General features: G+C 42.4%; 1 protein-coding gene across 1 annotated transcript in view; it reads right to left on the bottom strand.

The window, feature by feature from the left end:
- The window catches only part of LOC149288449 (rab GTPase-activating protein 1-like), a 115728-nt gene that overhangs the window by 20488 nt on the left and 79757 nt on the right, over positions 1–15483 (bottom strand). Inside the window, exon 18 of the mRNA XM_089491639.1 lies at positions 13630–13758. Within this exon, the coding sequence (XP_089347765.1) occupies positions 13630–13758 (129 nt within the window). The remainder of the gene's footprint in view (positions 1–13629; positions 13759–15483) is intronic.

Raw genomic sequence — 15483 nt, 5'->3', positions numbered from 1 at the left:
ATGGCTCATTTTGCCCATAGATTCCGTTAAAGTTGAATGTTTTGTTGAACATGGGGGATCCTACGCTCACTATATATGAATGCGTTTTAAGGGTTAATCGGGAAATAACTTTTTTTCACAGCCTAAGCAACCGTCAACCATGACCCTAACCCAACAAACCCAACTAATTGCTTTCAGTTCCTTCCCATACCAGTTCTGCAAAACCACATCTTCCCTACTGAAAGTAATTATTATACGACAACAGGGGGCCTGGGTTAGTTTCCCCGTCTCCAAAACTCAATGACAATTACCCCCTTAAATGAACTGGCTGTCAGTAGCCGGTATAAGGAGGCGCAATCATCAGACCTACAATAAGTATTTCAATGACACGCGACAGATGCACACAATACTTCTTTTCAGCTTAAGCCTCGCACATACGGCTGGCTGTCAGAAACAAATGCCCGAGAGTCACAAGGTGCTTTAATGAAAATAAAATCAGATGGTTACATTGTTTTTATGGCTGAGCGAAAATTGATAAGGTTACTATAAAAGCATGAATATCCGGTCATGAGAAGGAAAAAGGAGATGCTAAAGATACTGATGCCGTTTTGTTTGACATTAAAAGGCTTCCTGCATTTCGTGAGACAGCGGCCACGCTTCCGTGGATTGTTTAAACTTTAAAGCATGGATACTGCAAATCACACAGACATTCGCAAAAGGTATTTCATTCAGGTAACGCTGAATGCACGCCGGCTGTTACGTGCCAGCGGCTGCTTTGTGTGTATTCTTCGTGTCACTAGACGAACATTAGGTTAAATAAGGGGTAGATACACCGCATGCTGCCAAAAGTTACTTTATGGAAAGGAAACTACACATTTTTCAACCTGAAATATACAATATTAATTGTTCACTCACTCCCAATAATCAAGCACCTGCTTTAAAACATCTTCTAAACTGTTCCCACATCAAATTATACTTTTATGTATTCATTAAATATTCTGAAGGTCATCTCTGTGTACAGCTGGCATCAGCGCATCCCCATGTGTCTATCCAAACGTCCCATAATGCCTAGAAAGCCAAAGGCTGAGCATCATGAGATCGGTTTTCCAAATGTTAGAGCACCAGCTTTGCACTAGTAGAGTTAGGGCTGCCATACAGATCACTTAAATTATACATGACACAGGGCAGTCTGACAAGTGCTGGGTATGAGTTGCACATACTACCCGCTGCAATTTTAAATAGCAGATATAAATAAGACAGTGTGCAGGTGAAATCTTGATTACTAAGGCATCCGGGGTTGTGTAAGAGTTAATTGTACGGAGAGTATAAGGTACTATTAATAATCAATAGCAGACTAAAGAAAGTATACGCCCGGAGATATTTATGTCTGGCCCATCATTTGGTCTATTTGAATCAGCTCAATCATAATGGACAGGAGCAACAGCTTAGTCGGTCTCAGTTGGACGCATTGAAAGTCTTTGTGGTAATGAGGGCAATACACCGCTATCGGGGGAACTGGTGAAACTGGACTCATTCAAAAGGACTGTTTGGGCTCTCTATCTATTGATCGCGATAAGCAACAGGGAATTTAACAAAGATGTATTTAAGTCGGTGGCTGATGTTCTAATTCTAGTGGCTGGGGGATTTACATTTCCGGGGGACCTTTAAATTGCAAGCTTGAATATTAAAAACATTTTTCTGATTAAATATACAGGGAAATCTGTGCTAATCTGCGTCCATTTATATTTCCATCTCATTCTTAACCGAGATGTGCTTTGTGCCACGAAGAAATGAAAAATTCAGGAACACTTGATATTTTAGATACATTTAATCCGTGGCCACGCTGATTAGAATGCCGGCAGCACAAGGCTCATCTGTGTCTCTTTGGGGCAACGGGATCTTCCAGGTGGAAACGATGCAGGAAAAAGTGTAAACCTGTGTTGGGCACCCAAACGGCAGGAGCCAAGGGACACGTAAACTAGCGTTCGCACAACAGGGCTATCACGTGTCTCTTTATTGACCGCAGACAGACTGTATAGAACAGTCTCATACACTCCAATATAAACACTGTTATTGCTATGAATAATACTAAAGGCTTAGAATCACAAGGAGCCAGCTCAGAACGTGACACCTGCCCAACGAGGATACGGCTCCACTTCATAAGCTCAAATCTGCATTTTTAGCTTATATCGATACAGTAAACCCTGCTGAACATTCACACCATTCTATAGGAATAAGCACTTTCATCTGTAATTAACATAAAGCAATTATAAAGTTCCCTTAATGAAACAAATACTGACTAATCACAGTATCTAATCACACCAAGCATAGCCCAGTGCCTAACGGCTGCTAACACTTACCTGAAAACAGTATGTCTATCCTTCAATGTCATCAATACCTTATAAATCTAAATAGTACAAATGTAACCCAGCCTGACGCATGCACACAGTAATATATCAGCGTCTACTTAACATGCATGTCACTGTGTACAACATCTGGGGCTAAATAATGAGATTTCTGTAATGTCTGAATGTGTTTGCATAAACACAAGCATTTAATAATTACCGTAATTAAACTGTAAAATAAGACGCCAAAATACATTTCCCGACAACTAAAGAAAAAAAACAAACCCCGTGCGCATGGCGTTCCGTCCACACTTACCACCGGCTTGGGTTTGCTCAGTTCCACCAGCTTGGCCAGGATGTCCTCTTCAGAAAGCTGGCTGAAGATGTGGGCATCATAGGCCATGGAAATAGAGATCTCTTCCATCATCTTGGAAGATGCGACTGATGGAAGCCTGCGTCACGTGAAAGTTCTGGGTGTCCTGTGATGACTGTAAGGAAGTCTCACCTTCTCATATCTGTGAGGGTCTGGCAAACACTCCCCTTATCAACCTAGATTTCAAAAGTTTTGCTTGAGGGGGAGGAGCTGAATAAGAAAACTTTCAGTCCATACGGTTTCACTTGCTTGGTTTCAGGTGGGGTTTGCCTTATCCTTTATCCAGGATCAGAGAACAGAAAACTCTGGTGCTTCCAGGGACGTTTCCAGATCGTTCTGTCCCAGAGCAGATTATGTCAGCTACTGTTAAGCTAGTTGTATAATTGCAAAATTCTAGATAAGGAAGATGAGAGCTCCCCTCCCTTTTCAGTGCTTTATAGCGAACGTTCAGGGTCCTGCCCTTGCCGTTTATATATTTACGGTGTCATACTTTGAAATCCACAACCCGTGTTAGAAAGAGTGGTGATCACGTAGATCCCAGGGGCGGCTACAGGTATGAATGAAACAATCCAACGCTCCGAGTGAGACGTGTATTCCAATCTGTGAGTTTCTGAAGGAGGGATCTTGAAAATATGCAAAATATGCTTGAGAAGTCTAGTACTGCTTCATCAGCAGGTTCATCGCGCCATCATACTAATAAGAAAAACACTGCAAAAACTCAACTATGCAAAGATACCGTGTCCCTAAAACAGAGAATTCACTAAAAACGGCACAATGGATAAAAATACTCCGACCACAGCCTTTTGTGACGTTAAGTAAATGCGATCTACAAAAAAAACATTTGTTGGTCTTGTTTTTTTGTTTTATTTAAACCGTTTTCACACAGTCTTTTTGATGTATTTTGATGACGGTCTGGATGTAGAAATGATTGACCTGACTCAAGGTGAAGCTTATCACACAATGTCTCTGTGTTCTTTGGTATCCACAAACGTTTGGTCCAACTTTTAAGGGATTGTGATCCTTAATATCCCAACGGATTTGCTTTTTTAGTCTTCTTGCAGCTCAAACAGGAAGAGATCGCCACTTTTTTTCATCTTTCCTCTTGTTTCCTGCACGCCGGCTCCATTATTAGCACACAGAGCACCGTTTGTATTGCAAAAGACCGTGGCGAGACGCACACCCCATGCATTGGGCAGCGGGAGGAAGACAGGACGGGCTGTTGTTACACAGATAACACAGACTTTTAATAGTCTGAAGAAGGAAGCATCTGATGGCAGGCAGGAGATCAGAACAATTTCACGCAGCCATTAACTCATTGGTCACCGGACTCCACTTAGCACTGCTGCTTGGCTCGTAGGATGCAGTAAAATCCCTTATACATGTCAGACCTAGAGACACGCAGGAGAGACTGAACGTGCGAAGTGTAACCAGGATGTAAGGAAAGCAGCGAGCACCTGCCTGCTGTCCTCATCTCATTGGGAGAACCTGCTCCCTCCCACCAGACATTGTGCTTCTGTCACAGCCCGCAGCGCGCCGCCAAATACCTTTCAAGTGCTTATTCAGAACGATCGTGTACCCAACACAATGCCTGCCGGAGAACCTCCGCGCTGAAGACAAGAGGAAGATGACACCTGTTGCGGGAGGTGAAGGAGCTGCAGCTTCCCAGAATTCCCCCGACTTATCTGCCTGCCGCCCAGCAACAGGGAGCTGGGGATTTAGGCGGCACAAACAAGCAGGATGAGCGGCACGTAACCAGCCTTCTGTGCCGTTAACGATAAAAAAATGGCATTCTGTGACCAAGGCTAGGGGAGGGGAGTGATTACACAGATGCGCGTAGATGTACACAGCAACGTTTCCTTAAAGAAACAGCTCAAAGAAATATAAGCAGGAGGAACGCAGCCCTCTCGTATACTTCCCTGCATTAATCACATCTCCCGTATAATGTATAATATAATGTATGTGTGCGGCTACAGAGCCAACGCTCGCCCGGCCGGTCCAGCCAACTCATAATCTTTGGCTTCGCCCTTGGAGGGGAAGGAGTTAAAGTACAAGATGATACATTTTAGTTGGTTTCCTGCCAACTACCTTAACACTTTCAACGCCAGGTGAGCACATACTGCTCAGAAGCTATTTTAATAGAGGACTTGTAGCCTTAAGACCGTTCCATATGATATATATATATATATAATATAAACTGTTCCTCCCTAACAATACGACAACTGCAAAGGAAAATGGATATAGAAGCTTACGTAACACTACATCCGGACAAAACAATTGTATCACCTTTTACTAAAGACTCTAATATATATATTACGGTATATATATATATTTATACACACAAACATACACATTTGGCATGATATACATCCTGCAACATATAACATTAAGAAGTGATTTACTATAACAGTTTCAATATTTTTATACGCTAATCTAGGCAACAAAATGCAGGAGATCAGAATAATTCCAGGCAGCCATTAACTGATTATTTGGTCCTTTTAACTATTACTAGCAATTAAAAGCACCAAGGTTTATCCTAATGATGCCAGCAGCAGGTGGAATACATATAAAGATATTAGGGATTATGGATCCAGAAGTGTGTGAAAGCGATGGTCTGCAGGGCAGGCTTCTTTTCCTTTCAGCTACCGCCAGCTCATTGTGTCTGACTAATGGATTTTAGGAATATCTCGCAGACGTGGAAAGCCTGCCCTCCAGGGGCAGTCTAAAAAATAGTTTGAGCAAAAATGTCAGATTGCTGTAATATAAATGACTACTGCAATCAAAAGAGCATCCTCAGGCCCGCTAAATGGCGCTGATTTGTTCTGCTCAATTACATCACAAATGGGCCACAAACGCTGGAGCCTAACACTTGCTAGAAGCAGCTTCTTTCTCAGCGCTGAATACGCGAACTGATAGTGGAATAAAAAACATATAGCAAAGGAACTCAAGAGCGTTCTCTGCTTGGAGGTAAATCTTGTAACTTGGTACATCACACTGATTTATAGAGCGCCAGCAGTTTCCAATAGTGGATGTCACATCTAAGCCACAAAAACGCAAGTAACAGTTTTGGGTGAAGAGACGAGACGTTATATGCCTTCCGGTTTCGCAGATCTCGGGGCTGTCTGCTTCAAATTTGACATTAGATAATTTTGCTAATGGGAGCCCATTCAGGTTGGAACAACACAGAGCAATGCAACATGCTTCTCGGTACTGCGGCACTGGAAGGGTTACATTATTATTATTTATTGTTTTATATAGCGCCATCAAATTCCGTAGCGCTGTACAGTGGGACATAAGCCAATACCTATGTAAAGTGGTGTCAGAGGTAATGAAATCCAGCCCCATAATGGGAACTTCCAGAAAATAAACGGCTAATGGGACAGATAATGGGGAAAATGCCGCCAACTATCTATGTGGCTCTATTTACATCCCATGGCACCTATTGCTTTGTTCTCTTCCTGTAACATGGCAAATTTGTTTCAAAACCGAATTACCCGGCTCTATATAATCATGCCTTGATTTACTGATACAATCCAGAATGGTTTCATTCTTAGAGCACACTGGCCCACAGGCAAATCAATGGAAGGGTTCTGTGTCTTACTTTTGGGCTACAACTCTAATAAGTGTTTCTCAAGGGTTAAAACCACCTTCATCCACCATCCATAATAATCTTTATAAAATATTTTTACCAGTAATCTTTATAAAATATTTTCTTGTAGGACTTTTGGAAATGTTCCCATGTTCTTTTCTATAGTTTCAGGGGGAAATGAACCCTCTCCCAGAACTAGCCACGCACCCAGGCATCACGTGCCAGCCAGCACACGGATGTATTTGTGACATTCCCGGATAACCAGGATTTATACACAAAATAAAATCCCAGCTAAAGGATAAAGCTGCAAATGCTCTTTATAAACAAAAAGTATTTTTCTTGGGGTAGTACCTCGTATTTCAGGACTTTTCAGTGACCTTATTTAATGCATATTAGTCCAAAAGAAGCAAACTCTAGATGATAGCTATACTATCCTTGGTTCAGACAATGTTAGACTGGGGAAAAACGTACAAGGAGCTACGCCAATTACACGCAGTGTATACATCACCAATTACATTTCCTTTTTTCTGCTTTTCAGCAACTTTACATTCAAGATTTCATTTGGGAAAATGACACGTTGTGCCTGAAGGAAGGAGATGTTCACAAATGACGGCGCTTGCAGCCATATTAACTGTAACAGCGTGATTTACAAACCTCGCACGGCATCATGTGCGGTCATCGGGTACAAGATGGAACTAGGAAAGGGCAGCAATCTGCTACAAATAATTCATATTCCTGGCCCATTCATTTAAAGTGATGAAGCCAACACAATGGGGTGATTTTTAATGGGGTAGAAATTCCTGTGAAGGGGATCCAAATTGGTGCTTGTGACAAAGCAATAAAATCGGACAGCATTAGCGTGTTTATGACGGTTGTGTCAGCCTGCTAAATCTGTTATATTTCTGCTAACCGTGGCACAGTTTAGTTATAGGCGCCGCTGTGCTATAGCATCTCTGCTTCCTAAAACACGGAGGACAAGCCCATCGTTAGATTAATGGCGTCTCCCTACACCTGCTGTGTGGAGGAGCAGATGCTCCTTAGATAAGATGCACTAACATTCATACCACCTTGCAGTGTTTTGACAACCACAAGTAATACTCATTGATGTCTATAAATACTCATGAAAAAGTTAGTGATACTAAAGATATTGTCATGAACTGAAGCTAATCATCTGCCTCACCGTTCAATGCTGTGGAGCTTGCGCAACTACGCTAGTGTGTTCACCAGAGATGATCAGATGCTTTCCCCAATCCTACCTGAACACAAAAGCGCAATGGCAAAGACACAGGACGGCATGGTGTACAAACACTAAAAGTCACTGACCTGTATGTGGGACCCACACCTGTCATTATGGGCACCGATCAGTGTACAGGAGACAGATAATGCAGATATGGAGAAGCATGCATATCTTTATTGGTTTTGTCGAATTGCTCATTTTGATACACTTAATTTTCTTCATGAACTATATGCATCGCAAAGAACAGGTGTGTGTGTGTGTGTGTGTGTGTGTGTGTGTGTGTGTGTGTGTGTGTGTGTGTGTGTGTGTGTGTGTGTGCGCATAGAATGTTGATATTTTTTCAGGACACATACATTTCACATGTTGTCAGCCATATGCGTGATGTAAAACTCAAAGAAGGGAATCATCCCACGCACCACAGGACAGCACTTTGCATGTTTTGGTCAGCAATAAATGAAAAATGCATGTGCCCTGAAAAAATAAGGCTGATGTAGTCACCCTACCACACAGTTCATCACTCATCTCACATTTGCCTACTGAGTGACTATTGGATCTATTCACCAAAGAGGGAGTCAGCAAGAGAGTTGCAGTTTCATCCCACAGACCTCAGTATACATAAGAATGGTCCATGCACATTTGCCGAGACGGTCCTTTATAATGCATAGTGAATTCAGGGAGTAGAAACCACAACTCTCCTGCCAACTCCCACTCCAGTGAATAATCTCCAAGGTGATGATAGAAAGAGGACTTCAATGATTTGAATTGTGCCTAATTAACAAATAGGGTAAAATATTAATTTGATTTTAAGACATTTATAGAATTAATTTCCTGTAAAACACTCAAACCCGATAAAATACGTTCCAGGACCATAAATTGAACCGGCTGATGGAAGAATTTATCCTGCACGTGGTGGGGAAGGATATTAATCTTGCAGGTTCGGTTCAGTAGCATGTGAACGTCTAATGCATTTCAGCTGGAAACAGACTTCATTGTTGACAAAACCTACCAAAAATCTCAAGGCCACCTGAAACTAGTTGGGCCCAATCAAGGTGTTGCTAGTATCAGCTTTACACTATGGGAACTGGCATTTTCAGCGGTTACATAATGAAAACATTTCGAAGTACTATTTATGACTTCAATGGAAATGGGAGTATGCTGCTGCAGAAAATGTCTCCATTATCATACAAATTATAGCAGAACTGTGAATGCTACATTAGCCTTTACAATATTTAGAGACTGAGCAGTTATGAAGTCAATGAAACACAACTATGTGTAGAACATGGCGTGAGGCATCTTCAGCTCATCACTAACCCCTTTTAGATACCCAGCAGGCTTTCTCTGCTTACAAGAGCCTACTCTTTCGTGTCCTTGTCATCTGATATTATGTAGCATCAAAGATCAGAGGTCTGGGACCACCACTTACAGAAGACTACCGTTCTGTGGGTCCTAGGCTTTAAAGGTACCGCGTCCCAGGATTTTTACTAGAGCTACCAACAAGCATTCACATGTGAGCAACTCCGCCGTTGGTCATCTAATAAAGGTTATGTCACCAATTATTCTCTCTGCTATATATGTATATATCAGTAATCTTTTGCCTCAAAAATAATAAAAAGCCATATAATGGCCAACATTCTTTATTTTCTCTCCATTTCTCTGCAACACTATTATCTAAGAAAATACAGAAGAGAATCATCAGTAAAGTCAGTAAATTGTTTCATTAATGCTTTTGTACTCATAGTAAGCATGAATGTCGGAGAAAACTGCCCACATGCAGCTCAGCCTTATCAGCCGCGTTTTCGGGATGAAGTCACTGCGCTGACACAATGGCGGCTCTAATCAGCCGGCTGGCGATGTCACCATAAACGTCAGGCTTTGCAAGGCATCTGCATTTTTCTTTAACTGCCTTCCACACTTTCAGTTATTTTGTTCTAATAATATTGTGCTGCTAACATGACTCTAAAGACTGGATACAAAACAACATTATCTTTGGTTTCAGTTCTAACCCATACATAATAAATTCCTTCTGACCAAATAGAGACGACTGTCATCCCATACATTGTGTTATGATTTCTGTGGTCCCTCTCATTTAGTACAGGGCATTGCTTTAAATACTGACCGTAATGCTATACATGGTAATATCACCATCTACAGTAAGAAGCCGCCAAATTAAAATGGGTTAAGACGTTCCTAATGTAGCGTACGCTGTTCAGCCGGCCAGCTCACCCACCATATACTTATTTTATAGAAGTAGACTAACCTATAAACACTTTCTACATATGTAGTCTCCTAATGAGCAATGCGATGCATTAGTTGGAGGGAAGGCCATTATAGCGTGTGTACTAAAGCACTCTTAATGTATCACAAAGCCTGTTCTTATAACCCATATAGTTATACCAATCCATGGGGGAACATGTATAAAATGTTATTCTGCAGTGTGGCCTTATCGCCATAGCAACCAATGGAATGGTCCAATCAGCAGGAGCAATTCTATGGTTGCCAAGCCCAGCTATATGTTATGACCCATTTTCAAACTCTGCCGAAAAAAAACTACCCTTTTTATGTAAACCCTACAGTATTTATCCAAACCTTTAACTATAACATGAAAATTATGCAATATTTGAGTTACATCTATAAGACTTCTTAGGAGATCTTTGTTTCTATGGAATTACAGGTAATGTAATTTGCACCCTGAACATAGGTCAGCTGCGATATATATGATAATGATCTTTGTGCTGCCTCCAAGATGGAATCGTTAGGCCAACAGCCTTACCCAGCACCAACACAAGCTAGAATACGGCTCTGTGCGCAGTGGCGGAACTACCGGGGTCGCGACTGCGACCGGGCCCCGGCGGCAGGGGGGGCCTAACCAAGGGGCCGCCCGAAATCGGGCCCCGGCGGCAAGGGGGCCCAAGCCAAGGGGCCGCCCGAAATCGGGCCCCGGCGGCAGGGGGGCCCAAGTCAAGGGTCTGCCCGAAATATTTTTTCCGTTTTTTTGTTTTTTAAATAAGGCAAGCCGGGCCACGGAGCTGGCGACGGCCGCCTAGTTATTGATGCAGCGTGAGGGGCGAAAGCTCCGCCCCCTCACGCTCAGAGTGCAGGAGCACCGGATCGCATCAAGCATGAGGGGTGAAAGCTCCGCCCCCTCACACAGACTGCAGGAGCAGTGGATCGTGCCACGAGAGATGCATGAGGGGTGAAAGCTCCGCCCCCTCACACAGACTGCAGGAGCAGTGGATCGTGCCACGAGAGATGCATGAGGGGTGAAAGCTCCACCCCATCACACAGCTGGAGCTGTCCAGGGCCCCAAAGTGGAAGGAATAGGTAGGTCAGTACAATAATGTATTTAAAAAAAAAAAAAAAATTGTATGTGTGTATATGGCATTAAATTATTATTTAATTATTATTTAAATCATAAACATAAAAATAAATCTGTGTGTGTGGAGGGGGACACAACACAAAGTTGTTTTTTTTTTAATTCTTAAAAAAAATGGAGATTCCTAGATTTATTTTTATATAGATATAATTGTCTAGACACATATATAAACACTTATATATAGATTAGAAGTTCAGCTCCCCAGTGTCACCTTTGTCCCCATGCAGCCAGGCACAGGATGGGCTGTTTGGGGACAAAGATGGCAAACCCTACGTGTGTTATCTGGGTGCTGGTCAGGTTCTATGTGGGCAGTGTGGAGGCCAGGGCTGGTTTTGGGGTGTGCAACCTGTGATCTATGCTTATAATTTAGGGGTTTTTATCTATACCTTTAATGCAGAGTTTTTATGTGAATTCTATTTGATCTATATCTGCAATGCTGGGTTTGTGTGTTATTCTGTTGATCTATATCCGCTATGCTATGTTTCCATACATTATTTATGTATTCAAAGAAAAAGGGGCGCATGTACAAAAGGGGCCCTATGTACATGCGCCCCTTTTTCTTTGATTATGCCCTTTGTACATGCGCCCCTTTTTCTTTGCAGATATGATTCAATATGTAAATTGAATTTGTTGAAAACAATTGTTGGGTAAAAATCATGTTTTTTGGGGGGGGGGGCCCTTAACAGATTCTCGCACCCGGGCCCTGAGGCGTCTAGTTACGCCCCTGTCTGTGCGCCAAGGAAATACACTGGATATGGTTGTATCGGTTTGGCCCACTTGCCACAAGACACTTAAATCTGTATGCTATAGTATGCTCCCGGGGCAAGTGCAAAGAAAGCAGTGAGAGGTCATACGAGGACGGGGGTACGTAGAATTAGCGTGTTTCATTAATAATATAGTTAACGCAGACATCTTTAAATAATGTAAAAGAACATGGAAAAACCGTTACATCCAGCAAAAATAACCATCTGTGCGTGATGGGGGCATGAAAGCAGCAGAGATACAGATTATTCATAATGGTTTATAACAGGCACAATTAAATATATTCTGAATATCACCATTATGATAAAACATTAACTATCCATATTCAGTCTTATTTGCGCGTATCTAAAAGATCTGCTGATCATATCGGTGAGAACCTGCAGGAAGAGGTAAGAGATTTGAGTGGTCTGAAGAGGCAGCTCCACAGACCTGAAGCAAAATGATATACGGGCTCAAGACACAAAGAATGGATTTAATTGTATATGACGAGAAAGGAAAGCAATTATATATATATATTATATACATTCAAGCAGACTTGGTTACAATAACATCTGTCTGTAAAGGAGATCACATTAGGCTTACTCTGTGAATCATGATGGAAACGGGCTTTATCAGGGGTTACACGCCATCACCAGGGTAGTGTCCTCTCCACACTCCCCATCATGGGAAAAGCCAAATTACAAACACTGTCCAAACTTTAATCATGGGACACGCTATGCATTTGCTTGATTTACCACTAACGTGTCGCCAGAGCCGGCCTTAGGCGTTGTGGCGCCCTGTGCGGACTACTCCTCTGGCGCCCCCCTCACTGCCCCTTCAAACTACCCCCCCATGCCCCTCAAACTACCCCTCCCCTCTGCCCCTTCAAACTACCCCCCCTGTCCATTCAAACTACACCCCCCTGTCCCTTCAAACTACACCCCCCCTGCCCCTTCAAACTACACCCCCCCCTCTGCCCCTTCAAACTACACCCCCCCCTCTGCCCCTTCAAACTACACCCTTCAAACTACACCCCCCCCCCACTTACCTTGTTGCCGGAGTCCTGCGGTGAGAGCGGGAGGCATCCGTCTTCTCTCTCTGCCGCGGTGCCGGCATTTCATGTTGAGAGCCGGAATAGTCCGGCGCTCAACATGAGATGCCGGCACAGCGACGGAGTCACGGAGAGTAAGGGGCGCCGAGCGGTTGCCGAGAACTTCACGAGCAACCGCTCGGCGCCCCTGACCGGGACTTAGATTTAAGCATCGTTTTTTTTTTATACTTTATTTAACATGAATGATGTTAAATAAAGTTTTAAAAAAAACACAAAAAAAAACAAAACGATGCTTTAATCTAAGTCCCAGTCAGGCGCCCCTGCAACCATGGCGCCCTGTGCGGTCGCACAGGTCGCACACCCCTAAGGCCGGCCCTGCGTGTCGCTGAGTATACCAGCAGCACAGGAGGAAAGCACATTCAAAGGGCCAGATGGGTGACAACAGTGTTAACCCTAAATGGCATAATCAATAGCAATACAAGGAGTGGGGGATGCTGTTGAAACAAATAACGGTACAGATATAACTCGCAAACAATGATTGAGAAGGAGAACAAAAACAACCAGAATCCAACTGACAAGACAATTGCCCATGGGAGCGTAAGTGTACGTAAGCTAAAAAAAACTTTATTTGAAATACTTTTATTGCAGTTTGGTTGAATTAATAACATTTTACAGGAAGTAAACAATATTAAACTAATAGGGGTTCTAAATATCAATGAGAATTTGGACTGCCCAAAAGGAAAAAAGTTTTGTAGTCTACATTACACCTTGCGGATATAATATCATTTTTGCTTCATTAAAGACAGGCATTCCAGCAAGCGTTATAATGCAGCTCAACCTTAACATAAAACAGTCTGTCCAGTCAGTCCTGAACCTATGAGAAAATATATATATATATATATATATATATATATATATATATATATACACACACACATTTTTACCTTAATGTTGCAAGCCTGCTCCATTAACCTCCTTGCATTCTCCTCTGCGCGATAACGCTTTGGCAGCTGGACACGGAAAAATTTTAGGGCTCCCTCGAAGTCAGCCTGAAGAAGGTCTTCTTTGGAAGTCTGCAGAAGCGAGCAAAGGCAGTAGTTTAAAAGCTTGAGTCATTATATGCAGGTAACGGATTTAGGAAGAATCAACAATAGATTGGAAGCTTGTGAGCCAGGCCCACTTTAACTTATATATCGGTTTGTCAATTCCAGTTTTGTCATATCCTTTGAATGTATAGACTGGGGTGTCCAACCTGCGGCCCTCCAGCTGCTGCAGGACTACATCTCCCATACACCTCAGCCAGCCCCTTCGTTGAAAGAGCATTATGGGAGCCCTGCAGCAGCTGGAGGGCCGCAGGTTGGACACCCCCTTTATCAGGTATAGCAACAGCTGTCAATTTAAATAGAGTATCATTAATGTGATGTTTTGCTTCACATAAATGCCAATTTACCTAAAAGGAATGTTCTGGATGAATCGACTTTCCATTTACCTAGCTTCAAATATGATGCTTTTGCAACACAGTTTTAAAAATATTTCCATAAACCGTTGTTACAAATTCAAGGTTTCACAATCCAATTGGCTCAAAGTATTATTTTTGACTGTAGTTACCAAGATATTCTTGCGACTGGGTTTCCCATCACCAAACTGTTTGTATTATCTGACACTGAACAACCAGTATCCCTTAAGGGAAGAAGACATGGCTCATTCTTATCCCTAGGCTCTCAAGCTGAATAATCAGGACTCCCCAACAGGGAAGGATTTTGTGATCTCCTTGCAAGACGTGGATTTGTTTAATATGCAAGAATCCGTGAGGTTTTACAGAATTTTATTTTGGTAAGGTGAGGAGTTGTAGCACATGTACTAAGTACTGAGGGATCAACAAGTGAGGAGTATCAGACAATATACTGACATAGGTGTTCACGTCCACTGATCTCAACGTCAGCTCAGTAGAACACATGCCGATTTATTGACCTATTTAACAAACCTAGTGAATGCAGCAAGATGTTTTGGATGATAACTGAAAGAGGTGTTTCAATGAGGTCTAGTCAAGGAGCTGGAAATAAAGTGACCTGAGAGTTATGTACAATGTATACAGAAAAGCCTGGGACCAAAAAAGTAACATGAAATTAATTAGTGTAGCAGTAGTGGTATCATTGAGATGGTCTCATATACAAAGAACGATAGCAGCTAGGATGCACTTCAATGACATAAGGATGGGGCAACCAAGCACTGAGATGCGGATGTGACCAGACGTGGCACGTTACCTTAAACGTAAATGGCCAAATGCCATGTCATCAGTGCAGCTAATGGAAAACCAACAAGTTGGCGACATGAATATGGTACACATGTTCATCTAGAGGTGTATGCTTTCCGTTAAAAAGCATATAATAGTTGGGTTTTATGTCCATGTAACCTTAAGTATAGGTATGATAAAGAATAATAATGGTAGCTTGCGCTTTGTGAATCTGCTCTGCTTGAGGATGTAATTATCAGTGTTCTAAATCAAACACTCAGATGCTCATCAATCTCCATAAACAGTTGGGGTTTTAGAGAAGCCTAACAATAATAAATGTATATAACCTAGTGGCTAAGTCACACCGAGTCGCCTGAGCTTGTATGAGAAGCTCCCACAAACCTTCACTTTTACTGAGAGAGAGAAAGTCTATAGAATATAAGGTATAAGAGAACACCGCTCCTCACTGAGTGCCAAGGATGACCATAAATGATGCTAGAGATCTCCTATCCAGGTCAAGGTAATTACAGCGACAGAAAAACATTTCACCCCCTGTCATATTCTT

Source organism: Sceloporus occidentalis, unplaced genomic scaffold (genome assembly GCF_023333645.1).
Source record: "Sceloporus occidentalis isolate IW3139 unplaced genomic scaffold, rSceOcc1.0.p SCAF_51, whole genome shotgun sequence".
In the NCBI taxonomy this organism is placed as follows: Eukaryota; Metazoa; Chordata; class Lepidosauria; order Squamata; family Phrynosomatidae; genus Sceloporus; species Sceloporus occidentalis.
This window is presented reverse-complemented; position numbering and strand designations above follow the sequence as displayed.